The 23,498-nt window shown below is 48.7% G+C and overlaps 7 protein-coding genes across 12 annotated transcripts; 3 read left to right on the forward strand and 4 right to left on the reverse strand.

The window, feature by feature from the left end:
* Positions 1–36: 36 nt before the first annotated feature.
* On the reverse strand, positions 37–5,828 carry FVEG_00288 (hypothetical protein). The gene is made up of 4 exons (XM_018886727.1): positions 3,730–5,828; positions 3,609–3,680; positions 3,344–3,562; positions 37–3,297 (listed from the first exon to the last, which is right to left on the reverse strand). Exons 1-4 carry the CDS (start codon positions 4,751–4,753, stop codon positions 770–772), a joined length of 3,843 nt encoding a protein of 1,280 aa, XP_018742337.1. The 5' UTR covers positions 4,754–5,828; the 3' UTR covers positions 37–769.
* Positions 5,829–7,908: 2,080 nt separating this feature from the next.
* On the forward strand, positions 7,909–13,376 carry FVEG_00287 (hypothetical protein). Of its 6 annotated transcripts, none has more exons than XM_018886724.1 (6): positions 7,922–9,321; positions 9,368–9,641; positions 9,708–10,117; positions 10,180–10,853; positions 10,912–11,289; positions 11,347–13,156. In XM_018886724.1, the coding sequence occupies exons 3-6, from the start codon at positions 10,015–10,017 to the stop codon at positions 11,884–11,886; spliced, it is 1,695 nt and encodes a 564-aa protein (XP_018742333.1). In that variant the 5' UTR covers positions 7,922–9,321; positions 9,368–9,641; positions 9,708–10,014; the 3' UTR covers positions 11,887–13,156. The 6 variants fall into 6 exon arrangements, with proteins under 6 accessions (XP_018742330.1, XP_018742335.1, XP_018742333.1 ...); XM_018886725.1 differs by having other exon boundaries at positions 7,922–8,864; positions 8,923–9,641; XM_018886723.1 differs by having other exon boundaries at positions 7,922–9,641.
* Positions 12,088–13,169, reverse strand: FVEG_14626 (hypothetical protein). The gene is made up of 2 exons (XM_018903558.1): positions 12,687–13,169; positions 12,088–12,638 (listed from the first exon to the last, which is right to left on the reverse strand). The coding sequence occupies exons 1-2, from the start codon at positions 13,021–13,023 to the stop codon at positions 12,145–12,147; spliced, it is 831 nt and encodes a 276-aa protein (XP_018742336.1). The 5' UTR covers positions 13,024–13,169; the 3' UTR covers positions 12,088–12,144.
* Positions 13,377–14,078: 702 nt separating the features above from the next.
* On the reverse strand, positions 14,079–14,508 carry FVEG_00286 (hypothetical protein; the record flags this gene model as incomplete). Its single annotated transcript, XM_018886720.1, has 2 exons — positions 14,079–14,230; positions 14,280–14,508. 2 exons carry the CDS (start codon positions 14,506–14,508, stop codon positions 14,079–14,081), a joined length of 381 nt encoding a protein of 126 aa, XP_018742329.1.
* Positions 14,509–15,594: 1,086 nt separating this feature from the next.
* FVEG_00285 (hypothetical protein) lies at positions 15,595–17,771 on the forward strand (the record flags this gene model as incomplete). The annotated part of the gene is made up of 4 exons (XM_018886719.1): positions 15,595–15,745; positions 16,251–16,483; positions 16,531–16,932; positions 16,983–17,771. 4 exons carry the CDS (start codon positions 15,595–15,597, stop codon positions 17,769–17,771), a joined length of 1,575 nt encoding a protein of 524 aa, XP_018742328.1.
* A 1,081-nt stretch (positions 17,772–18,852) lies between these two features.
* FVEG_00284 (hypothetical protein) lies at positions 18,853–19,464 on the forward strand (the record flags this gene model as incomplete). Its single annotated transcript, XM_018886718.1, has 2 exons — positions 18,853–19,327; positions 19,394–19,464. 2 exons carry the CDS (start codon positions 18,853–18,855, stop codon positions 19,462–19,464), a joined length of 546 nt encoding a protein of 181 aa, XP_018742327.1.
* A 758-nt stretch (positions 19,465–20,222) lies between these two features.
* On the reverse strand, positions 20,223–22,967 carry FVEG_00283 (hypothetical protein). Its single transcript, XM_018886717.1, has 5 exons — positions 22,716–22,967; positions 22,321–22,546; positions 21,586–22,271; positions 21,120–21,521; positions 20,223–21,058 (listed from the first exon to the last, which is right to left on the reverse strand). Exons 2-5 carry the CDS (start codon positions 22,520–22,522, stop codon positions 20,309–20,311), a joined length of 2,040 nt encoding a protein of 679 aa, XP_018742326.1. The 5' UTR covers positions 22,523–22,546; positions 22,716–22,967; the 3' UTR covers positions 20,223–20,308.
* Positions 22,968–23,498: the final 531 nt, after the last annotated feature.

A 23,498-nucleotide genomic window follows, 5' to 3' on the forward strand; every position in this document is an offset into this window, starting at 1 on the left:
GTGGAGACCGCGGAGATGGCGAATGCTTCATCATGATCTGCATAGTATGGGCCGGTCTTCGCAATTCAAGAAACTAATATGCATTAAAACTTTCATTTATCTCTTTTCTGTGCTTCGTTACATCTGCCCATGCTTTTTACTGACAACCATCTAAAAAAAACCGCTTGACCCTTCTTTGCCCATGCAGCCTGTAAGGATATGAACCGCTGTCCTGCCCCCCCTAAGATGGACTTGTCTTAAATGCAATTGCAGCTGTGTATATAAAACGCCTCCTCCCAACCGGCCATGTGTAGAAAGACGCCAACGCCTCTTCGTTTCCATGTGTGCTTGCAACCAACCAGACCGACCGACCAGCCGCCCAACCAACCATCCATCTTCGCTCTCATCTAGCCAGCGGATCCGGCCTTGCTGTCCTTCTGCTCTTCCATGCTGCCCCCCGACGTTGCCAATCTGTATGTCAAGTCCGCAGACCGCTGCGTTATAAATGCTATGAGTAACACCGTTGGACATCAATCGTACACTCTTGCTACATATGTCAATATCTGGAAACCATCCAGAATAATCTCCAATGTGCCAGCTCTCCCCCTCATGCTTTTCGGCTTTTCAAGTCATCGTGAATCGTTGATTGCGTGCCAACATTGCAAGTTGCCTTATCCAAAATGACAAACTGCCGGTTAAGATCAAGGTCCTGCTTTGCAGGCTCATCCCAAAGACACTCGTCAAAGGGATTGTCGATGTGTCTCGTCACTTCTCAGATCGAGACTATCGATTAACCGCCCTTTCGTTCCGACTCGTGCTTAGGGGGCTGCTCGCTATTTCCCTGTTGTGCGTTGTTGTTGGCGCCCTTCTTCTTTCCCTTGCCTGCTTTTTGCCAACCGCCGTCGGTTTCACTTCTAGCTCCACGAACGTGGCCGTTTTCTCGGGCTCCATTGACCTTTTGAGAACCCGACTTCTGGTTCTTCTGAGACTTTGTACCCTCTTGAGGCTCTTGAGTTCGCTCTTCGGTTTTCTGGCTGGATTTTGGTCCATCTCCTCGTCCTGTTTTGGGACTGTTTTGCTTCTCTGACTTCCAAGGTCCATCCTTTCGAAGAACTGTGGGAGAAGGAGTGCGGTTCTCGTAAACTGGTGAAAGATGAGCAAAATCTTGACCAACTGGTGGCCTGTTGATGCGGTTCTCGGCAATGGCAAGATCAAGAGGAGCAATCATGCCATTCTGCTGACGCGACATCAGGCGCTGGCGTGTCGAAGGGGACAATCGAGAGTTCGCTGCCACCATCGGGTCCTGTACGATATGAGGACTTGCCATGTAGTAAGCACTCATCATTGCGATACGATCGCGGAATGATGGATCGTCAGCCGTGGATGGAGCTGCAGCCATCATTGGGGCAGCGGAACCATTGGCCACTACAGGAACAGGGTTGTATGCACCTTGTTGGTTCATAGCTCCGTCAGGTACAGCCTGCGGCATGACGGGTCCATCAACAGGAAAGCTGGGAATACCATTTGAGGCGTGAATCTGCAATGGGTTCTCAAGGTTGGTCGACTCATCCGACGTAGTGCTACCTGTTCCCGAAGATGGTTGGCGTGGGCTTTGGGTCACGCTTGTCTTGAGACTAGATCCATTAACAACCAATGGGCGCGAAAGATTTTTGTTTTGACCTCCAGAAAAAGGGCCTTGCGCCAAAGGTGCCGATGATGCGTTCGATGAGAAATTTCGTGCATGACCTAAAGGTGAAGGCGATCGGGATGTCCTCTTCATTCGGCGGTCGAGAATTGTCTGAGGAAGTTGATCTGTCGAAAGGCGTCGTCGCCCGGGGCTCTGACCGGAGACATCCCCAAAAGCAAGACCATTCGCCACAGGCTGTGGCTGAGGCTGCTTACTGGGACTTGGGCTTTCCGACAAATAAACAGAGTATTTGCCCTCTTCCGACTGTGGTGAGTCTATGTGTGCCTTGGGAGTCTCGTCGAATTCTGTATCATCAGGCATAAAGCTTGGAACTGCGTTGCCGTTAACACCTCGAGAATGGCTTGGGCCATTGTAAGATTGGGCACCAAAATAACCGGGAGCTGCTTGTGCTGTAGACGGAGACCGAGATGCGGGCTGCGAATGCGAACGAAGAGCACTGTTGGATCCTTGGACACCTGTTTCGTTATTTATACCATTTCGCTGAAGCGGGCGACGAAAGTCTTGGGTAGCACCCGAGGTACTAGCAGGAGATGAGGGATACGTTCCATAACTTGCGCCAGCTTGGGGGAAGAAGGGCGTGCCCAAAGTCATTCCATATAGAGCATACAAGTCTGGTCGAAGAGGAGCGGTGAGTGGCGGATTATCGAACGAATTTGTCCTGGAACGATCTGATGTCTGTTGAGGCTGCTGCTGGCCAGATCCTGTACTTGTAGACATCCTCTGTTGTTGCTGCTGTTGACCCATGGCCTGAGCTTGAGCCTGAGCCTGGGCTTGATGCTGCATAAACGCTGGTGATTGACTGGCATACAATAGTCGCATGTTCTCCTGGTGCAACGCCATTTGAGTCATGAGGTCCTGCTGTGCGTACTGAAACTGGAACTGTTGGTTTTGGTACCACTGTAGATCCTGCGCCATGTTGACCGGCTGCATAAACATATTGTTGTTGGCGTCGAACTGTGGAACACCTGCAGATGCACGTCGATTCGAATTTCCGCCTCGGTAATTATTGTTATGTCTTCCGCCACGGTGGTTTCCACGACCTCCTCGGCCTGAATGTGTCTGCGAGGAGCTCCTAAGCAGAGCAGGTCGAGGTTGCGGTGCCGGTCGAGACCATACTCTTTCCTCCTCTTTAGGGAACACATATTGCTCGCATGCCTCCTCGAAGTTTGCCACCGAAATCAGGTCGAATGCTCGACGTAACTCCATATGTAAACCGCGAAAAGAATAGTCATCGGCGGTGTTTCCGAGGTTACGAGAAGTATTGAAAGGCTCTTCCACGCAGAGCTGATTGTTGATCGCATAATGCCACTTCTTTTCGTGCTTTGTGATCAGTTTGCCCTGCCGCACCGAGAGAACGTGCTTATCGTAATCAAACTCGTGAGCGTAGAAGCGAAAGAATTGAAACAAAAGCTCCGCAGTAGATGACTTGTTCTTCTTTCCATAACCAGCCAGTTTGTCGATATCGTCCGCGAAGTCGGGGGTAGTACCGTCGGGTTTGGGCAACTTATGTGGCGACTGATGCAATGCAGGAAGAACGGGAGGGCTGCGCAGCTGCAGGAACGCGATAATCAGGCAGATCCATGTGTAGGAACTTAATGTGCCACCAAACGCTATCAAGCCGTTAGACAAGTTCAAAGGGGTCGCAAAACAACATACCGGCATCGTTGACTATTCTTCTCCGTGTCCAATACTTTATAATCATTGCAAGCTCTCGAACTCTCGGGTCAATATCGATATATGTTCGAACCATGCGTGTATTTTCGAGCGCAAGCGTGTTGTTGACATTCATATCGCAGGCAAGGCCCAGTTCAGGATCCCAGATCTTGACGATGGGCACCTTGGCGGCCGAAATACAGACAACCTTCTCCATCCCCCCTGTTGATGTTAGCGGATTGTTGGCGGATTGGAGGAAGATACATACGCTTTGCTAGGAGGTTGGCGATCATGCAGACATCCTCCAATTCGCGCCATGCGGTTGTGATGCAAATGTCCACTAGATAGGGTTAGTCTGGAAATCATGCAGATTGAGGGTGTGGACGAACCATCAGAATCATCCGAACAAAGAAGATTCCCGGAAGACCCAAAAAGATTCACGCGGATATCGTGGCCTGGCCATTCGTCGTTGAAGGTCTTTTCGAGCTTTGAGACTAACTTCTTGCGATTCTCCTCGACAGCAGCGGTGGGGAGTAATCGGTCGTAGACCTCTCTCATATCTGTCGCTAACTTTCGCTCCTCATCCTCGGTCAACTTGCTCTTGACCGTCCTCAAGTCCAGCTTTTCCAGACGATCATTGCCGACCGAATACGGTATTCTCCTCCGAGAATTTATTTGGGCAGTCTCGTATTTGCAACTCGATATTCGCGGCGGTAAAGGCTGAAGCGAGGATAACGTGCTATGTGTCTCAGAATAAGCTGATCGCGGGGAATGGTTATTTGTCCCCGTGGGCGACGGTTCGCGGTCTTCAAGAGAAAATTGGCGAGCGTGCTGGTGAGGCGTCGAGGGCACTGAACTAGAGTGGGACTGAGCCGAAGGTGCGGATCGTCGGGGTAAATGCCTCGATGAGTCGGCGGCCTGCTTTGAAGACATTTTGGACGGAACCTCCTTGGAGGCGGCAACCGATCGACTCTTGTCTAAATTCTGATGTGACCTACTCCCATGGCCTCCAGCTGTGCTCCCCTTACCGGAGGCGTCTCTTAGCGACACCTTGCTAGAAGATCGCGACCGAGGCGCTGCCTGGATATGAGGAGCAGAGATGACGGGAGGGAGTGGCGGTGTCTGCAGGCCGCCGCCGCGGGATGGGGAGATGAGCTTATTGTAGTGGAGGAGTTGAGCGTGGTAGATGTTGGACTGTTGTGGGAGGAGAAAGGGGAGTAGATCGAGATGAGAATGGAATTGTGTGGCGGACGGGTCGGGGAAGAAGGAGCCCTCGACGGCGGAAGCGCTGTGAGTACTCGTCGCCGATGGTGTCGTCGGATTCGTTGTGCTCGATGATATCGTCGAGGCAGAAGTCCAAGGACTGGAAGGATAAGGATGTTGAGGTTCGGCCGTTGTGGTCTGGGCGTCCATATGGAGCAGCGAGCGAGCCCCGGGACAGTTCAAGTGCTTGCGGGGACCGACGGCAGTATGCGTGACGACGTTTGGGTGCGTCTGGGCTCGTGGGGATCTCTTTTTGCTCGGTGGCGGCGAAAGCTGTGGAATATTGGAAAATGGAGCACCAGGAAAACGTCGTTTGCAGTTATGAGCGCTAGAGAGGGTCTCAAGATCTCAGCATGCGATCCAATGCCGAGCAAAGTCTATCGTGAAAGCCAGGGGGCGAATCTCAATCTGGTCGCTGAGAGGCGCTGTTCCTGGGTGGGAATAGCGAACGAGGCCGTGGAAATGGGAAGTTGTACTGAGCAAGAAAGTACTGTAAAACGAAGCGAAATGATAGCGTATACGACCGAAAGGCAATGACGAACACAGAAAGGGGCGCCGAGTGCGAGTGCGAGTCGAGAAAGGCGAGGAATTGCAGTTGCAGTCGGTATAACAACAATTTCCCGGGGCGCGGGATAATGATGGAAATGTAGGATTCGAGAGATGGTGAGCAGTACAGTGGACAGTGAGTGAACTATGGACGTGTCGGAGACGCTTGTGCTTGTGCCTGTGGGGGGGCTCTTTGCCAAAAGGGGGCCGCTCGGTGCGAGGGACGCCGGTTCACCTCGACTCGTCTCGTCGGGGGGAGGGCGAAACGACGGTGCTCGCTATATTGGATCAGGGCGTAGAAGGGGGATCGAGTATAGCAGAACAGAACAGGACGAGGACCAGAGCAGCTCAGAGGACAAGAAGCGTAGTAGAGTTGATAGTAGAGAGAATTATGAAGAAAGAAAACAGAGACAAAGCAAGATTGGAAAATGCGGATGTGTATGGGAATGACAAGAGATGGCGTCTAGCGGGATAGACATGGGGACATGGACATGGACATGGAGAGCCCGTTTGGTTTAGTTTAAGTTTTAGTCTGAGGGAGAGAGATCAAATCAATCAATCAAGACAAAAAAAGGCGAGAGAGAGACCTAGACACTGCGAAACTGAGAATGAACCGAGCCGAACTGAGGTGGTCCTTCTGATCTGAGGGGGGACCTAACCTAACGATACCTCGTTACGGTAGTCGTTGTTATTGGGGACGGAGACACAGCACAGGCCTACTACAGGGCACACAGGGAGTTTTAGTTAGTGCCGCAGGTACCTAGGGGATCTGAAGTGAGGGTGTGAGGTACAGGTCGCACTGTACCTGGGACTCGGGCGTTATTCCAATGGATGTGCAGCTGTACTGTAAATAGTCCACACCTCCGAGAGCATAAGCTCACCTGCAGGTAAATGGACTTATTCAAGAATGAGCTGACCTAAGCCCTATTTACGCTCTCGCCTTCATCATTTTGGACAATCTATCGGGGTGTATTTACGCACTAACCTTTGCGGCTGTTGCTCGACACTCACTGCTGCACTCATTGGGTAATCACAGTGCTGAGTACAGTGTTTCTGCAGCTGGCCGCTGTCAACGCCAATTAGCCCAACACCTCACCGTCCGCCACAGTGACCAGGCCTTTGTAACCTTGAGAGAGAGCGGGGATAATAGAGCAGCCTCAACAGAGTCGACTGCAAGCAAAGATCGCAAATGGGTCAATGTTTTTCAGTAGACCGGAGGGATGGGAACATTTGGCATGCGGCGGGTGACTTTGACAGTAACAGCCCAGGGCGCAGAACGGGGTGCGTCTCAGGGTCAACTCACCTTACAAAATGATATCCATCTGATGAGAGAGAGAGAGGGAGATCTCCACCAAGCTAGCGCCCAGCGCGTGGCAGCAAGCCTCCGCAATATCTTTAGTTATTAGCAGTGAACCTAATGGAATTAAATAGCCCTGCCCTGCCCTGGTCTGGTCTGGCTTCTACTTCTGGATGGAATAATTCCAACCCATAGGACGCGAGAGTATCTTATTTCAATATACCGTGCGATTTGCCGATATTGCTGACTGTCCTGCTGGCCTCCGCTAACAAAGAGTCGACGGCAATTAAATGCTGGGCCCAAAGATTGCCTCTCTCAGATCACATCACATCACATTAGCCGCACCCATTGACGATACGCTGTACGACACAACCTGTAGACAGCGTGCGTGCGTCGTTAACTTGCTTGTCGGATTTACAGCTGCTTCGCCCTCATGGCACCTCCTGGCTAGCGCTGTGTCAGTATCTACAGGGGAGGATACCGAACAGGGACCCTGATTCTTGCTATGGAGTCTACCCCTGCCGCTGTACAGGCTGTACCCACTTGTCCTAGCCCTGGATCTATCCCCCGGCGGGTGACTCCTGGCCGTTTGTGATGCATCCATGCCATGCCATGCCCAGGCTTGCAGATTGTTGTGCCGCTACCAACCACAAAGGTTGCATCGCACACAACTTTATGTCGGATGATACTTTGTCATAAAGTCACCACCCATCAGAGCATCTCGTTCCTGAGAGGGCGGGCTCTGGACGTCGAGGGGTCGGTCCTCCAATTCCCCTCAAACTCAGGGCCCCTTTGTAGGATGGGAATTCTGGGTTTTGGGCACCACAAAGGTGATCATTGATGGCAAAAATAACCCAACGTCGTAACAAACCTGGAAGTGAAGTGTAAATGGACATTCACGGCCGGATATGTCCGTGGCGGGTACGGATATGGTGCCTTGCTTGCCCTGCTGCTGAGATGCAGCCTCAAATGGAAGATGCTGTGTTTGTGTGGGGAAGATGCAGGTAAAGCTAACTAATCTGCGACTGTGATGATGTAGGCATGTGTGTGGAGGAGAACGCCCTCCCTTTTTGATGCATTTGTAGACATGGACATGCCTAGGATCGAGATATTGCACTGCAACAAATACGATATCCATCTCTATCTGGCAAGCTAGACAAACAGTAAAGCTGTTTGAATGCTTTGGATACAGTCAAAAGTCACGACAATATTGATGTAATGTTGCAGTGGCGTCTGTTGGGTTTATACACATCACACCCAATCGTGATATGTCAAATGAACCTGATGCAATTATCCACCTTTTGCTGGGCCGCGAACCAACATAACACGACTCTGATCAACTTTGATCAATCATCAATGGCAACATCGGCTAATACGGGAATATTTGGTGAATAGGCCCAACAACGGCCCGTGTATTTGCCTCCGAACTCTACTTATCCCCTGGACTGCCAACACACATGGACAGACAGGTCCAAGGCGGCGTGCTCTAAACTTTGGAGAGACCTCAACATCCTACTAACATCCAATACATCCATACAACCAGCTCGCTCTCTGCCTCTCGTCATGCTTTATGTAAAGCCTGGAGAGACCCCACCAAACTATTGAATCGAATTCTGCAAAATACCAAAAATCAACAAAATATGTAGCAGAAACCTCAAGAGTCTAGTGCCTGTTTTGCCCAGCCAACAACCCAATTTGAGAATGCCGAGACACCCTCTTCTTCTCGACGGTAGGACAGATTAAGTTGTCTTTTTTTTCGCAGGGGATACAGCGCCTCACTCGTATCTTTGCTTAGCATCTCGATCAACTCTAGGCGGCATTGACTTCTCCATCATGTCTCACCAAAAATCAGCCTCTTACTCTGTCAAACCGAAATTTCTGCGCCACTCCCATACTTTTGAGTCTCCCTTCTGGGCCACCAAATAACTGTCCTTGAACTTAGCGTATCCCTTTTCTGCCAATCTCAGGAACAAGATCAGCCTCAACACATAATAATTACCTAGAGAGATACATATCGAGTTAAGCTCATCCCTTGCGCGTTGTCTTGGCCAATCTTACTCTCGGCGATCTGTTAATTACGTAGTATATCTCTTTCTTCGTATCACCTGCGATACGGCATGTCTATACGATTTCCCCGTTCGTATCTATGTACTATTCCTGTTCTCCTTACTCAGATCAAGTCAGGTAGGTCAGCACTGTACACGTCTTGGTCTCGGGAGATCATCCACCGGCCTCAAGCCACATCAAGGGACAGGGGAGGTCCGGACTGGAACTTTACTTGTACCTTTCCCTGCCGTTCACCATGCTGCAAGTGTTTATTTGTTTTGTATGTGGTTTTACCTTTAGCCATGTCTTTTCAGCTCGTGTCTTGTTTTGACTATGGCGCACACACTTTACAAGCAACTATTACCGCTACAAGTACGACCACACCTTTTTTGAGGTCTATTTAGAGTCCGGGTTGCTCAGAGTTACCTAGTCGGTCGTTTCCTTCGGAGCTGAAGCACAGTGTGTCTCGCTGTGACCAGTCAAACGTCGTGCCTTAACTTTGCTGGGGCCGAGAGCTGACTTCAAGCTGACGAGAGGTGGCTGTAAAAGTCACGAATTGCTGGCAAGCGCAAGCCATCGAAACTCAATCACTCTTTGCATGGATGGTGTTGGAGCAGCGGCTGGCTGAGGTAAACAATTGGACCCCCGCTTACCTGAGGTCCTTCTCTTGTTTCCCCACTTGACTCTCACGATATCATCATCTCGATATTTAGGCCCAGAATATTGCTTCACTGCAACAAGCATAAGCGTACGGTACCTGGCACTCACATCGGATGCGCGGCAGCCAAGCGGGTGCCAACTCCAATACATGATGGTTTATTATCCTAAGGTATCCGACAGTATCGGATGACTGCTCATTTATTGACCATCACAAGGGCCAAAAGCACACAAACGCGATGCCTGCAATTCCCCAATCGACGTCATTTGTGATCCGTCTTGAACGACCAAGCGGTCGACGAGGGAAAAACAAAAGAGGCACTGCTCTGTGCAACCGTATATCCAATCACAATGCACAAAGGACACCCCGAAACGTCCCAGAGGCCACATTTTCCGGCTCGCTGCCGTTCGCTACAGCGGTCAGGAGCGTTTCATCACAAAGCCATCAAATAGGCCAGGCCTTGCACGGGAAACCGATGCTCGTTTCCGTCTGTAAGATTGGTTGCCATTGGTTGGAGTGATTGCTATGCTGCTCTCTTGCTAATACAAACGTCGCAGGCTGTGCTTGACACGCCATCAAACCGCGTTCAATTGCATAGAACGGGCAGGCACATTAGATCGGAAAGGTACCTAGGTAGTGTTCACCTCTACCTAGCTTCCACTTTATGTTATGCCTGTTTCTTTTGTCGGCATGCCTGAACTATGGGAAACGGTGCTCTTCGGGAGTGTTGCATCATTGAGATGAAGCTTGATTTAAAAGTCACAGGTCGGACATGCCAATGGTGGTGTCACCTATAGCCTCGATATACCGAGGAAAGTGGCTCTTACTTAATACAAGTCTCCAAACCCTTACCATTGATACACGATGGACGAAGGACGGTGTTTCCATTGGTGGTCTTTTTGCTGTCTGTGCCTCTTTGACTTTTGCGATGGGGACAGAGTGATAAGATCTGGCCATCCTTCTGAAGGTTCGTCTTTTCAGTTTGGTCTACTGCTCTGAGTTATTTCAACTACTGACTTGTCGCTATAGCGGGTTCTGGGGTACCAGCAACAGTTGAGTTTGACTACGAAACATTGATCTTCAATCCCGAAAGCCCACAGTATATTTCGCCACGCCAATGGGAGAGAACTAGCACCTTTGTTCTTGTTGCACACCTAGACTGCATGAGAAGATTCCCTCCTTTTGACAAGAATATTGTATTGAACCTCCTACACTATGATTTCCGCCCCTCGGATTCCCGAAAACGGGAAAGAATGCTGGTTCTTCGACAGTGTTGCCTTGATATTTCCGGGGAGCATGCAGATACCACATTGGGCGCTCTTCAAGAAAAGGCTCGAATAGGCGTGAGAGACTTGATTCTAGCACCAAACTTGGTGAATATCCTTTCTAGCAAAAAGGCCACATATTTACACTTCGTTGTTGATCCAACAAAACCAATTTGGGGAATATCGACCACGTTCGAAAATGCCCGTTACCTTCAAGGTCTTTCAAATAACGTTGCTAGGGACGCATTCTTGGTGGTCTCGGAGCCGCAGCAACTCTCGGACGGACTCTATTTCGCTTCAGACCACCTTGGAGTCAGGGCAATCTCCTTTGGTGAGACCGATGTGTCAAAAAGCTCCAGCTATGAACAGCCGGGAATTTGGTGGACCTTTCAAAACACCAATAAGTCGGAGCGCTACTTTTTGAAATGGTACGGTGATGTGAGTCGGCCCTTGTTTTGAGCCAAAGGCAGAGGATTGACAAAGACGAACCGCTCAGGGCTTTAAAATGCGCGATTTGCACGTGGTGAAATCGGAAGAAGACGCTCTGCCTCCGCTGGCAAGATGGTCGTTGCTACCGCCAAATCCGGAGGCTGTCTGGTACTTGCACCTCGATGACAGAGCTGGTGGTCGACACTATCTCAAGGTTCTGGAGTGTGAAAGCCCTGAGATCACTGGCTATTCAGCATGCCTACTTGACGAAGACCTGCTTTACCTGCATAGTCATCGTGAGGGCGAGGACTTTTCATTCTATAGTGAAGGTCGGGGAGACCGACTACACGCAGTGTGGCTGTATTTTCCAGTTGAGAAGAACGAGCGGATTGTCGAAGTCTGGCGCCTGAGGAGAAGGCCAGCATTCTGGCGCGATATCCTTCTGGTACGTTACAATGGCCGGACAGATGACAACACATAAATGGGTGCTGATGCAATCTAGCTACGAACGAACAAGAGTCGCGTTTTCTTTCTAGGAGCCAACGCCAACATGACCCAACCAGATGCCATCTTCGAACGTGTGGCCTTATTGACCGCCAAACCTTCTCGTCTCTGGTTCAGTTCTCAGGGAGACGGTGTTGACTGTCTTGCATTCGACTGTGAGGACAAACGTCATGACAAGAATGAAGCTCCCCCATCTTTCCACGACCCATCTACATGGTCCTCAAGGATGAGTGTCCAGCAGATCTTCAATAAATCGGTTAAACTTGGAGGTGTGACTGGACTCGTCCCCTGCAGAACTTGGATCCCAGGATCTACTGGGATTGTCGGTCTCATCTTCACCTACTCCGATGGCTCGAAGGAGTCAGTAGGACAAATCCGTCTCGATCACCTCCTTCCACCCATCGAGGTTGATCCGGCCGGAGAGATGTGGATAGGAGCCAGACTGCTTCAGCCCAGTGGCGCGGTCGTTGAGTCAATGAGAGTAATTAGTCCACTGGCCAAACTTTCCATGGTGGGAACCCCTCCCAGGAAGGATTGACTTGGTTGAGGATACTTTGGAGGGGTCGCTTAGACTGGAACTTTCTGTATAGCAAATGCTTCATCAATGTCAGCGATCAGGCCAATGTAAATCAGCACATGAGCATTGATATGTTGCTGGAGAGCTGGGCCGGGAGAGAGTGGGAGAAAGAGGAGGTGTCAGGGCAGCAACTTGTTGTGCGTGCCCATTGATACGACACATTGGCGCTTAGAACAGCTTCGTTAAACATTTCTTTCAAGATATTCATGTTCCTCTATATCAGGCTAACAGGATTCTCGCTCCATCTTCCAACTCCATAACATCATCTGCCCTCGCCGCCTTTCCACCCCAAATCACCGTCCCAGTTCCATCGATAGCAAAAGCACCAGCCTCCTGCCACTTATTCCCCATCGTCGTCAACGGTCCATCATCTTCTTCATCGTCCACATTATTCGTACTCGCTGGTTTCTTCTCATTCGTCTCCTTTCTCTGTATCGCTCCAGCCACTTTCTCTCCCAACCATCCCGACTCTTTCCATCCTTGAACTTGCGTCGTGGGATTGAGTACATACCACATACTACTCGTCCCTAAACCCCAAGCTGCATAAATAGCCCTCTCTTCATCGACGATAACGCGAACGCTCCAGGCGCCGCCGAGAAGAGATACCCATTTTTGAGTTGCTTGCTCTGAGGCGTGGGATACGGCTATGCATGTTAATGCATCGCCATATCGATTCGCCATTGTGCGAAGATTAATAAATGTCTTTTGAGCAACTGCGCATCGTCAGCATTGACCTCAGAATCTGGAGAGTGGCAACTTACAAGCACAACCAACACAGCGTAAAAACACAAGCAGAACTCTCTTCCCCCCACCAACCCTCAGCTTCCCCGTTTTATCAAGGGGTGCTTTATCTCCTATCCCCGGTAGTCTACCCTTAGCAACAGCAGCAGGCGGAGGCGTCAACCACGGCTGAACAGTAAGCGGCAGAGACCGAACAGACATCCAAGACGTCCAGCCTGAGTCCGTTTCATTATCGAGATCTGCTGGTGGGTTCTTACGCAGTTTGTTTGGCTCGCGCTTCTTTTCTGAAAAGTCAAAGACGTCGCTTGGTATACCTGCTTTTTTGAGGGCGAGCTTGGTTGTGAATGATGAGAGCATCGTGAGGAATGAGATGTGAGATGTGATGGGACTAGGGAAGATTGCGGGCCGGGCCGATGGGGTGAGACAATTATAGATTGAGCATATCACGGGAATAGATTGATTTGATGAGATTAGTGAGAGAAAGTTGTCATGTTTGTTCTTTGTGTTGTGAAGAAGATGAGACGTGGTGTTGAGTTGAAACTCCAAAACAGGGGGTTGAGATATGACGCTAGTAAGGGTTTGGAATGGGGGCGACTGGTTTAGGGTAACGCGAATGGTAAAGCTCCATCAGCTGGAATGAAGAGAAGGGAGTCTGGAGAGTACCTTTGTGCAGTAACTATTATTGTTAAATATTATTATCTTTTACACAGTCTCCCACTCTGTAAGTAATACATCGAGACCATGTCAAGAAGAAAATAGCCACGGGATACGGCTTTCTATATCTTCCTGAACTTAGACGAGTTCACATCAATGCAACGGACCGTCGAATAATACTTGCGAATGCTATCGCCATATCACTCTGGGCTTTGGAGAATTATGGATAAGACTTGGGCTGAATTATCATCGAGCGAATCCTTGTTTCTCATTCTCCTGAATACTGCGAGCTACCTTGGCATACATAATTCTCATTCCCGCGCGCATTAAGCCTCCAAGAGATAACCTCAGAAATCGCAATCGCAATCTCAAAGCCCGTACATTTCGTAGTTGCCATTACTTTCAGCACACTGGTACACTTCCTTAAGCTCGTCTGGATCTAGTTGTATCTCAAGTTAGTTGTCATGTTCATAGCTGCTAGAGCTGTTCTGCATAAGCCAACTCACCAATTTTCCCGATCAGGAAGGACAATGGTTTGACGACCGGCTCCTGTTTGATCAAATTCGCATTCTCAGCTAGAACATGACGCATTTCGTCGTTTTTTGATGTGCTGCTCTTGTGATACGACACTACGTATACATCATCGTCGACCTCCTTCTTCCAGTCCAGTCCGATATGCCATCAAGAATCGACTTCCGATTCAAGTTTGCGAGAACATTGCAGCTTACTGCTTAAGCGAATATGCAACGAACCTTCACCTAGATACCTGGAAAAGCCGAGATCCTAGTGACCCTGACGATGATCTCACACTGCCCGTGGTGGAACCCGAGCTCTATTGCAAAGTACTTATCATACCCCAGTACGTACGTGCCGTTCCAAATGCGAGGGTAGCGGTGACTGACCGGATTGTCTATAGAGTCAGCGCGCTACATGATTGAGATCAGTGGTGTGATACATACAAACAACAAAGTCTTCGTCGGCTTCGAATTCGAATCTGCACAGACCGCAGCTCGGGCCTGCCATCGTGTGGTGCCAAGCCAGACGATGACGTTCCCATTCAGAGTCCGTATCTGATTCATAATTAGAATCGTATAAAAGATCAGATTCACGGTCAAAATCGGTCTCGTATTCGCTCAGCTCGATTGGCGCGACAGATTCGACTTCGTCGTCATCGCTGGATGAGGACATGATTGAGAAATGGGGATCAATTCTTAGACTGTTGAGAAATGTTATGCGGATGAAAGTTGAGGAGGAAGAAGAAGAAGAAGAAGAGATGAGAAGTGGATGTTTCTGTGTGTGGAAACCAAGATGTCTTAAGTATTTGACAGTCAAAGGTTGGGAAGGAAAGAAAACTCGGGACCTCGACCATACCTACCTAAGTATTAAAAGGACTTAGGTAATGTGGCCTACCTAAGCTTAGGGGACTCTTTGCCAAGTTTATTTTAGTATCTTCTTCTAAACTCTTGTTTTCTTTCTTAGTCCCCGAGGACAATGAATCACTGCCTGGTGCTGTAGCTTGCTCGACGGAAGGTGCAGTCACTAAGAGGACTTCAATGAGGGCAGGGCAATAAACACTGTACTTGAGATGCATTGGCCAAAGGACGATCTATAACAATGAAAGTCAAGTTCTTTTGTCCCTTCTACTCTAGCATGGTCATAACTTAGGATATATTATGATAAACTCTTCAAATACCAATAACTTAGACTATAATTACTCTTTCTTAGGGGTGTAGTTCTCCTGCAAACCCGGGGACCTCGATTCTAAGGGGAAAAGCACAACTGTACCTTAGGATGCCTTTGCTCAGACACTCTCTGACCTTAAGAAAAAGTCAACATCTTCTTTGCCCACGATTATTTGATCAAGGTCTGATGTTCTCTTGCTCGATGCCTCCCAACGTGGCCTTGTTGTAGCTTCCACTGTCATCTGCACTGCCGCGTCAAAACAAAGAGACCAAAATTAGCAACTTGTCTTGTCTTTTAACAGTTGAACGACAGTGCACGCCAGTGCCAATAACAAAGCGGCAGCCAATAGCAAAAGCATGATCCACCACACAAAGAATGGTTCGGTTCAGCTGTTCCTTGAACTCTCACTCGCATCCGCTTCCGCTTAAGTCAAGTCAACCGCAACTCAATTCCATCTTCTTCCAACTCAATTGTTCCATCTTGACATCCGACTCCGAAATAAACTTGGTAAAGAATTCCCTAAGCTTAGGCTAAGTTACCTAAATATTTTCCCAACTTTAGGTCAAGATCCCAAATATTCTTGCCTTCACAATGGATCTAGAATTTGAAGACCACGAGTACATCGACTCCGATGCTGAATCCGACTCCTCGGAGACAGCCTATTTCAAGGAAAATAGCGGCTTTTCGCCATCATGTGGTCTCTGCAGGTTCGACTTTCGTCCTGGTGACAGCGTTGTCGTTTGTATGTTCCCCCTCATAACAGATATTGTTCATTTCTGACCGTGTTTACCTACCTAGTTAAAGAAAAGTGTGAACCGTGGATGACTACCTACTCGGAACCTGAAGTCTGGTGGACCATTCACTATTCCAAACACACCTTCCATTCCGAATGTGTGGATCTGGCACCCGATTTAATGACCGATCAGCGACTGGATGCTGGCATCTACAATGCAACTATCCTTGAACCTCTACAAGAGGGACGATACCCCCCCCCCCCAACCCCCCCTTAACACAAACACGGCGCCTGAAATGGCTGAAGAAGACCTTTGCAGAAAACCTTTGCCGGATCGTCAGAAACCGTCTACCTCGTGAAGTGTGTGACAATATTGCACAACACTGTCTTCAAGAACGAGCGGTTCAGGTCGTTCGAGGCCTCTGGCTTAGAAAAGATCGACCCAAGCCAGGTCGCATCTCCATGGCTATCGAAGAAGGCAAGCCTCTTTGAGCTCAGTACGTGTACTATGAAGGCATCCGACATGTCAGATCACTCTCTTACCATTCTGTCGGTGGTGACGAGATCCAGATCCTTTCTGGCCCTCAGGAAAACGTCAACATCTTCGTTACCCATGATTATCAGGGAGTAGTTGACATCATAGCAAACTCTGCTGAGGATATACCTTCGGTAAAAGAACATCCTGACAGATGGTGGACCTTGTTTACGCCGAGGGAAATGCCGTTTTATCTAAAAGCAAGGTTTGATGTAAGAATATCTCAATGGCAAAAGTGACCAGTACTGACCAAGAACAGGGAATCAAGCTTCGAGACCTGGCAGCTTACAAGTACGCCGAAGACCAGCCCAGGTTTCCAGAAGATCTACGGTGGTCAGTCCTGCCAACAACCTTAGATCCTATTCCTGAGCCCCCAATTCCCTGTAATTCGTTCCTCGGTAACAAGGTCATCTCGGCTATTGATTGGAATCAGCCCGATGTCATCGGGTACTCATTCTATGTATGGGACAATACCATCATGAAGATTATTCCTCACAAAGTCGGTGAAAAGCATCCTTACAACTTCGGCACTACCTCACAGTATAGACACTCTTGGGTGTATTTCCCTGTCGATTCGGGCGAGCGAATCTCAGAGGTTTGGCTACGTCGCTATGGCGTCAAACTTGTCAGCGATCTCCGTAGCCCTATGGCAACCCTTATAGTGAGTAGTAGGCAAACCACATTGGCTCCTTACTGACAATATCCTCTTAGCTTCGAACGAGTAAGGGCCGCCTGCTCACTCTTGGCCCTCAGTTGAAGTATCAGCAGTCTGTGAGATACAAAACACACGCCAAGTATGACCTTGTCGCAACTTTGCCACAAACCTATCCCTGTCGCATGTACTTCGCGAACTGGGGAACGAGCGGCTCGTGGATGAGGTTCGAAGGTGCATCTACTTTCAAGAAGCTCAAACTACGTGGTCGCCGGAACAGAAGGCTTGGGCTGCTTCCTGATAACTGCAAGTACCAGTACTCTTCTGCCGAACTTGAAGGGGTCCGAACTATCACTCCGTGTGTGTCCCGGCGCGATTACAGCCGTGATACGATCCATGGGCTTTTGCTTACCTACGAGGATGGCCGCAAACGCTGCGTTGGCCAACTCCGTCTCGACCATCTCCTTGCACCAATTGAGGTCACCTCTGAAACCATGTGGATTGTCTGTCCTGAGACAGATGAAATCAGCTGGCGCGCTGATGAAGAGAAGGATGAATCTGGTGTATACTCCGTCATGTTCGAGGAACCAGATGCAGATGAATGGTACGGACGATTTATCAAGATCCCCATGCGAGGGCGTCTTGACTGGTACTTCAGTAAGCACCAGTGCCACGTGTCCCACCGCGACGACAGTGAGTCCCTGGACGAATTCCTCGAGGTGCTGTCGCAAGAACCTGAACCCGGTATACCACGTCGGGGCCATGTATTAAAGCCATTTTCGGTTCTTGTTGGAAGAGGCGTGAGGTTAATGGAGGATTGGAACGTCGAAAGAATGCAGTGGCACTGATCCCGTAGAGGGGCAGAGTGTCTGCAAGTTTTGCATTATAGTCTAGATGTTTTATTTGCAGCTGAGACTTATGACCTCGATCCTAAATGAAAAAAGATTTAGGTGACTTACCATAAGTTGATTGTAATTTAGTCTAAGTTTGAAGTGACTTGGCAAAGACTTAGGATGCCTTTTGATGAATTTATTTTGATATGCTCTGTTAAAGTATCATTTTCTTGCACCCTCATGCTTTTTTTAAATATCAGGCGAAATGATCCACTGACCTGAGATTTTAGGCTCAATACATCTAAAGAGCAATCGAATCTGTGAGATCTTGGAAGAGAATGCTCAGGGTTTAATTGAACACCACTTTTTTTAAAAAGTCCCTTGTGGTTGCGCCGATGAGTCGCGCTTTGTTGACACACAAAAGCGGGAGGTAGTTGAAAGAACGATCGATTATTGTTACAATAGAGAAAGAAAGTGTAAAAAATTCGATAGCTTGTTACCTTAACATATCTCAGAAGATGGAGTGAGGTAGATAGGTACAGATATTCAAGTGTCCCGCCCGGTCAGCGCCAGCAGGTGCCAACAGCATGTCCCTTTGTAGCACCTGAAGGCTGGTGAATGGCCCTAGTCCCACTACCTATTTAGGTATGTTGTTTCCTTTCCTTTTCCTCTCGATCCTTTGTTGCTTCTTCTCTCTCAGTTCTCTTCTAACTTCTAACTTACTTATGACTGAACTCGTCTAACTTTAGTGTGTGAGGCGCGTGATGTGAGCCATCAGCTGCGTGGACTATCAGCTCAAAATAACACAACACTCTTATAGAGTCAGTTCAGGTAGTATACCAACTTTCCTCCAGATGGAACTCGCATTTGAGGACCGACATCTGTACCCTTCCAAAAGGGACTTTTCAGACTTGGACCTATATGGAAGGCTTTGCAGCCTTTGCGGGTTTGAGTTTACCGACGAAGATGAAATCGTCAAATGTAAGGTCATAAATCTGCTGGTCATGGGTAATACTGATAGTTATAGGGGATAAAGCCGCGGAGCCTGGGATAGACAAATGCCATGCCAGAAGGTCCCATCCCATTGCATTACATCATGAGTGCTGATACTTTGTGGATACGATATGTCGAGTGCAAGGAAGTCAGGATTCTCGATGAGAACACCCACTGCTGCGATTGTGGAATAGAGTGGTTTGGCTTCTCTCAGCCACTACTAGGTTCCATCTTCTCGAACAAAGACATGGATGATCATATTGATGAACAGGACTCTGACGAAGAACAAGCTTCTGACCAAGACGATAGCTCTACAGAAGATGAAAGTGAGGACGAAAATGAGAGTGAGGAAGAAAATGAGAGTGAGGACGAAAATGAGAGGTCTCCAAAGCATGTCTCACTGCCCATGAGGGGACGGCTCGATTGGGTAAAGGAAGCTCATGGCAGTATATGTCTATTGTCGCATCACATGTGCAGTAGCCCAGATGACGAGATGCTTCATGTACTCGCCGAAGACGCTAAGACGGACCGCGACGACCCAGTCTCTAAATCCTGTACCATTCTGACTGGAGATATTAGTAAGTCCAAGACGGTTAGCCTTGACCTCGGAAACACATGGTATGCTAACTTGAGCCACCTACCAGCTTCAAAAAATCTCCGAGATGTGGAAAGGTTTGCCGAAGAGTTCGACAACTATGGCGTCTATGGGCTTTGAGGGGTCCTCAGGGGGCAAGAAAACACCGAACCTTGATATAGGGTTCAACATAAACTTGGTAAAGGTCCCCTAAGCTTAAGCTAAACTTATGCTAAGCTACCTAAGTCTTTTTGTCACTTAAGTTTAAGGTCCTGAGTTTTCTTTCCTCTCTTAGCCAGTTCTCTCTCTAGATGTGGATGCAATATCGTAGATACTGGGCGAATGGAAAGGGGGCAGTTGTGGCTCTCACGCGAACGGTTAAACAGGCAATTGACAAATACCTAAAAGGGAAGAAGAATAGAGACTGCATAAAAATTGTTATCGGTGATAGGCTAAATGGGAAGATAAAGCCAACGCCTGCCCACCGAACAGTTGAGACTTAGCCCGACATCACCATGATAGGACCAAGTTCTACGAAAGATCAGGCAGGAAGAGTCTTAAGTCCATATGAGAATAGACAGATCATTCAATAAGGGCCCACGAGATGCTATTATACGTCCTCGCTTTTCCAGAAACAGAAATGCCGTTTCGTGAAGTTACATCGAAGAGCTAAAGTAGCAAAAGTGAAAGCATCGTAAAGGACCACAATCGGAAACATGGAAACAACCAATGTAAGGAACGGATGCAGAAAGAGACATCTTTGAGAATGGAAGGTAATAGTATAATTGTATTTTCACAAGACTCATGAGGATGAAGGTAGACTGTTGTTGTTATCTAGCTGAGCTGGACATGTCATGTACCAGTATCTTTGCTATTTACAAGATCCAAAAACACATAACCACCACCCGTACAGACCACCTCCGTGAAATTGCGAAGTACCTCAAAGACATCGGCTTGGTCTAAGTCTCAAACGAAATCTTGGCTTTCAAAATTCCACAGCGAACGTTCTGGCCGCCAAAGGAGCAAGTTCCCGTGTGGTCTCATGGGCCAGCACCCCGTCCATCTCGTCCACTGTATCCTGTAGCTCGCTGCTCTCATGTTGAAGCACTGCGTGATTGTAATAGCCCAGGTTCTTGCAACTTTGCCATTCTAGAGAACCTTCAAGCGACACTTCCAAATACTCACGGTTCTCATCTGGGAAAGGCTTCTCCACCCCAACCCACTTGATCTTTTTTGTCCGGGGCCAGAAGCCTTCAGGGAGAGGCTCATTGTCTGCTTTGTCAGATCCAAGCCATATATTTCCCGAAGTAACCATGAGAGGCGCATTCATGTGATCGAGACGGATGTGGCCAAGGCATCGTTGACGACCGTCGGCGTATGTGAGGAGCAAGCCGACGACTTCCTCACCCACATAGGATTTCCGGTTTCGACATACTGCAATCATCCTGACATCTCGAAGCTCCGCAACTGACGATAAGAACTGTTTGCCTGTGAATGCAGTGGGCTTAGAAGGTTTCGGTAGAGAGAAATCGATCCTGCGCTGATTCAAGTTTCTCGCCGGGTTAAAACACACCCAGAACCTTGAAGGCCTCGCCTTGCAGTACAGCATTCGAGATGGCTGGGTTGACAACAGCTTAGCAATCCCATAGTAGGTGAACATGCATTCATAATTCGTGGTAGATCGAGATTCGATGTTAGACCCAAGAGCAAAGCTACGGCCTTTGCTTGTGCGTATCTATGATAGATAAGTAAGTCGGTACTCTATATCCAAATTTGGGGATAGCATTGCGACTTACAACCAGACTTCGGCACTTGGCAAACGAGCTATAAACTCGCGGGAACCTGCCGCTTCGAACCCAAAGCTCGGTGACTCGCTCATCTTCATCAATAGGTATGTAAACCCAAGCACCCTGATGCTTATTATCCACATCCATAAACTGTGAGGATGGCCCTCCCGTATTGCTTGGGATGATATCACAAACGCAATGCATGTCTATGAGAATAGAATATCCTCGGCATCCAGGTAAGTTCCAGTCGACTGCTCGAATCGGCTCCGTTGACACTTCACTGTCACAAACTAGCGGTGAAGCGAGTCGGCAAGCGTCCAAGTGAACGGGCAGATGAGCCCAGCGCTTCTGTTGATAGTTGGCATCAAGTTTCTCTGTTCTGGTTATGGCTAGTCCACGCAATTTGAGACCCTAAGGGCACGAAGCCAGTGAGTAAGCGGAAACGGTGGGTATCAAGGAGCGAAAAACAACTCACGTCGGACTTGGATTTGAACCAGAATGGAAGGGCAATTCGGCGGTTGACAACCCATGTCAAGCCTTCTTCTTGAGTCAATGGGGTGTCGTCATCTTCAGTTACTATAACTTCACGAATACCCAAAAGGTCTTCGGCAAAGTAGATGTTGACATGTGTGCCGTGTGCAGCCCCCAAGAGCTTCGTGTCACTCTCGTTTCGGCGGGTGGTTGAAAGAGACTTGATGTACTGGATACCCTCGAACTCTATGTGTTGTGCCCATACATCATAGGGCTTGGCGACGCGGAAATTGGCGTCTTTAGTCCCAAAATGGCTCTTCTTCTCCCAAGTATCTTTGAAGAGTCTCGCTGCGTAGTTTCTCAAGCAGTAGCGCCCAATGTTCTCACAGACCTCAAGGGGAAGACGACCCCCGATGGTAGTCATAAATTCCTCAGCAAACATCTTCTTCAACCGGCGTAGACGATTTGCCTCAAAAGAGGGAAAAGGTTCATCGTCAATGTTTCCATACCTTGTGTCTCTGTAACGGGTAACGTTCCAGATGGCAGTAATGGTGTTGCCGGCAAGCGTAAAGTCCACGGCAAAACTGTCGACGCAAGATGAGTGGTAACCAGTCTCCAGGCCCCCAGATGCATCTGTTCCACGATACTTGCCTTTCCAAGGCCTAGGTAAGTTAGAGTTCCATGGGTTGACTGTATTTAATTAGTATGTTGTTGGGAAAAGATCTGAAAGGACGCATACAAACAACAATGAGGTCGAATGTCTCAAATTTGAATTGAAAAAGGCCACATCTGGGTCGAACATCTGGCGATTCATCCACATTATACCAAGTATAGTCGTCGTGGTATAGATCCCCATCCTCAAGGTCGAAGATTTCGTCACGCATGGGGTTCATATCCGGATCCTGGAGGAGAAAGTGATCTACCAAGTCGAAGAGATCCATTTCCCCGACTTTCGATCCGCTCGGCTGGATAGGCGGAGACGACACAGTCAGCTATCTCTCAAGACAAGATCTATTGAAGCGCTGTAAGCTTCCACCGTCGGAAAAGGATGCACAGGGAGAAACTGTGAGACGGGAATATCGTCGAACTTTGGCAGCGATGAAACTACCAGAGGCTGGGGAATCATTTACCTACAATGCGAATGTTGAAGACCCAAGGAAGCAGTAAAACCGTCGGACTTTGACCTAAGAGCGATGGAAAAGAGGTGAGGTAAGGTGAGGTAAAAGTGGTTAGGAGAGAAGAAGAGAAGAAGAAGAAAAGGCAAGCCCAGGTAAGGTTTTGAAGTCGGTTGTACCCAGTGATTCACTGACTGACTGGGGCTTCCAGTTTACTATTAATGCGGGCACTGGCGCTCGCACTGCTCATCCTTCACAGCGCCTACCACTTGCCCTACTCTAAATGGGACGGTCAATGAATAAACGCCGACAATTAACACAAGTAAACGGAGAAGATGATGTCAAGAACAAATGTGTACCTTAGGTTGGGTCAAGGCATACGTGCAATGCCTCAACATGCATGAACCAACAAGAACGAGCTAGGTACAAGAACAAAATGACCAGACCAAACAAACATCAGTATCCTACCATCCATTCATTAACGATCAACAGTTCTAAGCTACCTACTCGAAAGGGGAATCGCCACTCACAAGGACATGCCTTAGCTTGATAGAGCCAACCTACGCGACACTCTTGCGAGCGACAAAAGCGATGCCACGCAGTCCAGAGGCCCCAAACAAAAAGAAAGCCTCGCATACACTCGCAATTGAGAAATAGAAACAGCCCAATGCGGGCGCGTACTCGAAAGAGTCTCACACTCTACTAATTGAGCTGACCGGGCGTGGCTCTTATGGGATGAGCTGCTGTGGAGACCAGGCCGCTTGCGAGGGCGGCGGGGTCGTGATGTTTTTTTTGGTGTGAG

This window comes from Fusarium verticillioides, chromosome 1 (assembly GCF_000149555.1).
Source record: "Fusarium verticillioides 7600 chromosome 1, whole genome shotgun sequence".
Taxonomy (NCBI): domain Eukaryota; kingdom Fungi; phylum Ascomycota; class Sordariomycetes; order Hypocreales; family Nectriaceae; genus Fusarium; species Fusarium verticillioides.

Excerpts from the sequence above, each read along its gene's own strand:
- FVEG_00288 (XM_018886727.1), bottom strand. The coding sequence starts at position 4,753 with ATGGACGCCCAGACCACAACGGCCGAACCTCAACATCCTTATCCTTCC. Across the intron at positions 3,563-3,608 it reads CGCCAACCTCCTAGCAAAGC|GGGGGATGGAGAAGGTTGTC; the intron begins GTATGTATCTTC and ends TAACATCAACAG. Across the intron at positions 3,298-3,343 it reads AAGAATAGTCAACGATGCCG|CGTTTGGTGGCACATTAAGT; the intron begins GTATGTTGTTTT and ends ACGGCTTGATAG.
- FVEG_00283 (XM_018886717.1), bottom strand. The coding sequence starts at position 22,522 with ATGGATCTCTTCGACTTGGTAGATCACTTTCTCCTCCAGGATCCGGAT. Across the intron at positions 22,272-22,320 it reads ATTCGACCTCATTGTTGTTT|TCAACCCATGGAACTCTAAC; the intron begins GTATGCGTCCTT and ends AATTAAATACAG. Across the intron at positions 21,522-21,585 it reads GGTTCAAATCCAAGTCCGAC|GGTCTCAAATTGCGTGGACT; the intron begins GTGAGTTGTTTT and ends TCGTGCCCTTAG.
- FVEG_14626 (XM_018903558.1), bottom strand. The coding sequence starts at position 13,023 with ATGCTCTCATCATTCACAACCAAGCTCGCCCTCAAAAAAGCAGGTATA. Across the intron at positions 12,639-12,686 it reads ACGCTGTGTTGGTTGTGCTT|TTGCTCAAAAGACATTTATT; the intron begins GTAAGTTGCCAC and ends GACGATGCGCAG.
- FVEG_00287 (XM_018886721.1), top strand. The coding sequence starts at position 10,015 with ATGGACGAAGGACGGTGTTTCCATTGGTGGTCTTTTTGCTGTCTGTGC. Across the intron at positions 10,118-10,179 it reads ATCTGGCCATCCTTCTGAAG|CGGGTTCTGGGGTACCAGCA; the intron begins GTTCGTCTTTTC and ends TTGTCGCTATAG. Across the intron at positions 10,854-10,911 it reads TTTTGAAATGGTACGGTGAT|GGCTTTAAAATGCGCGATTT; the intron begins GTGAGTCGGCCC and ends CGAACCGCTCAG.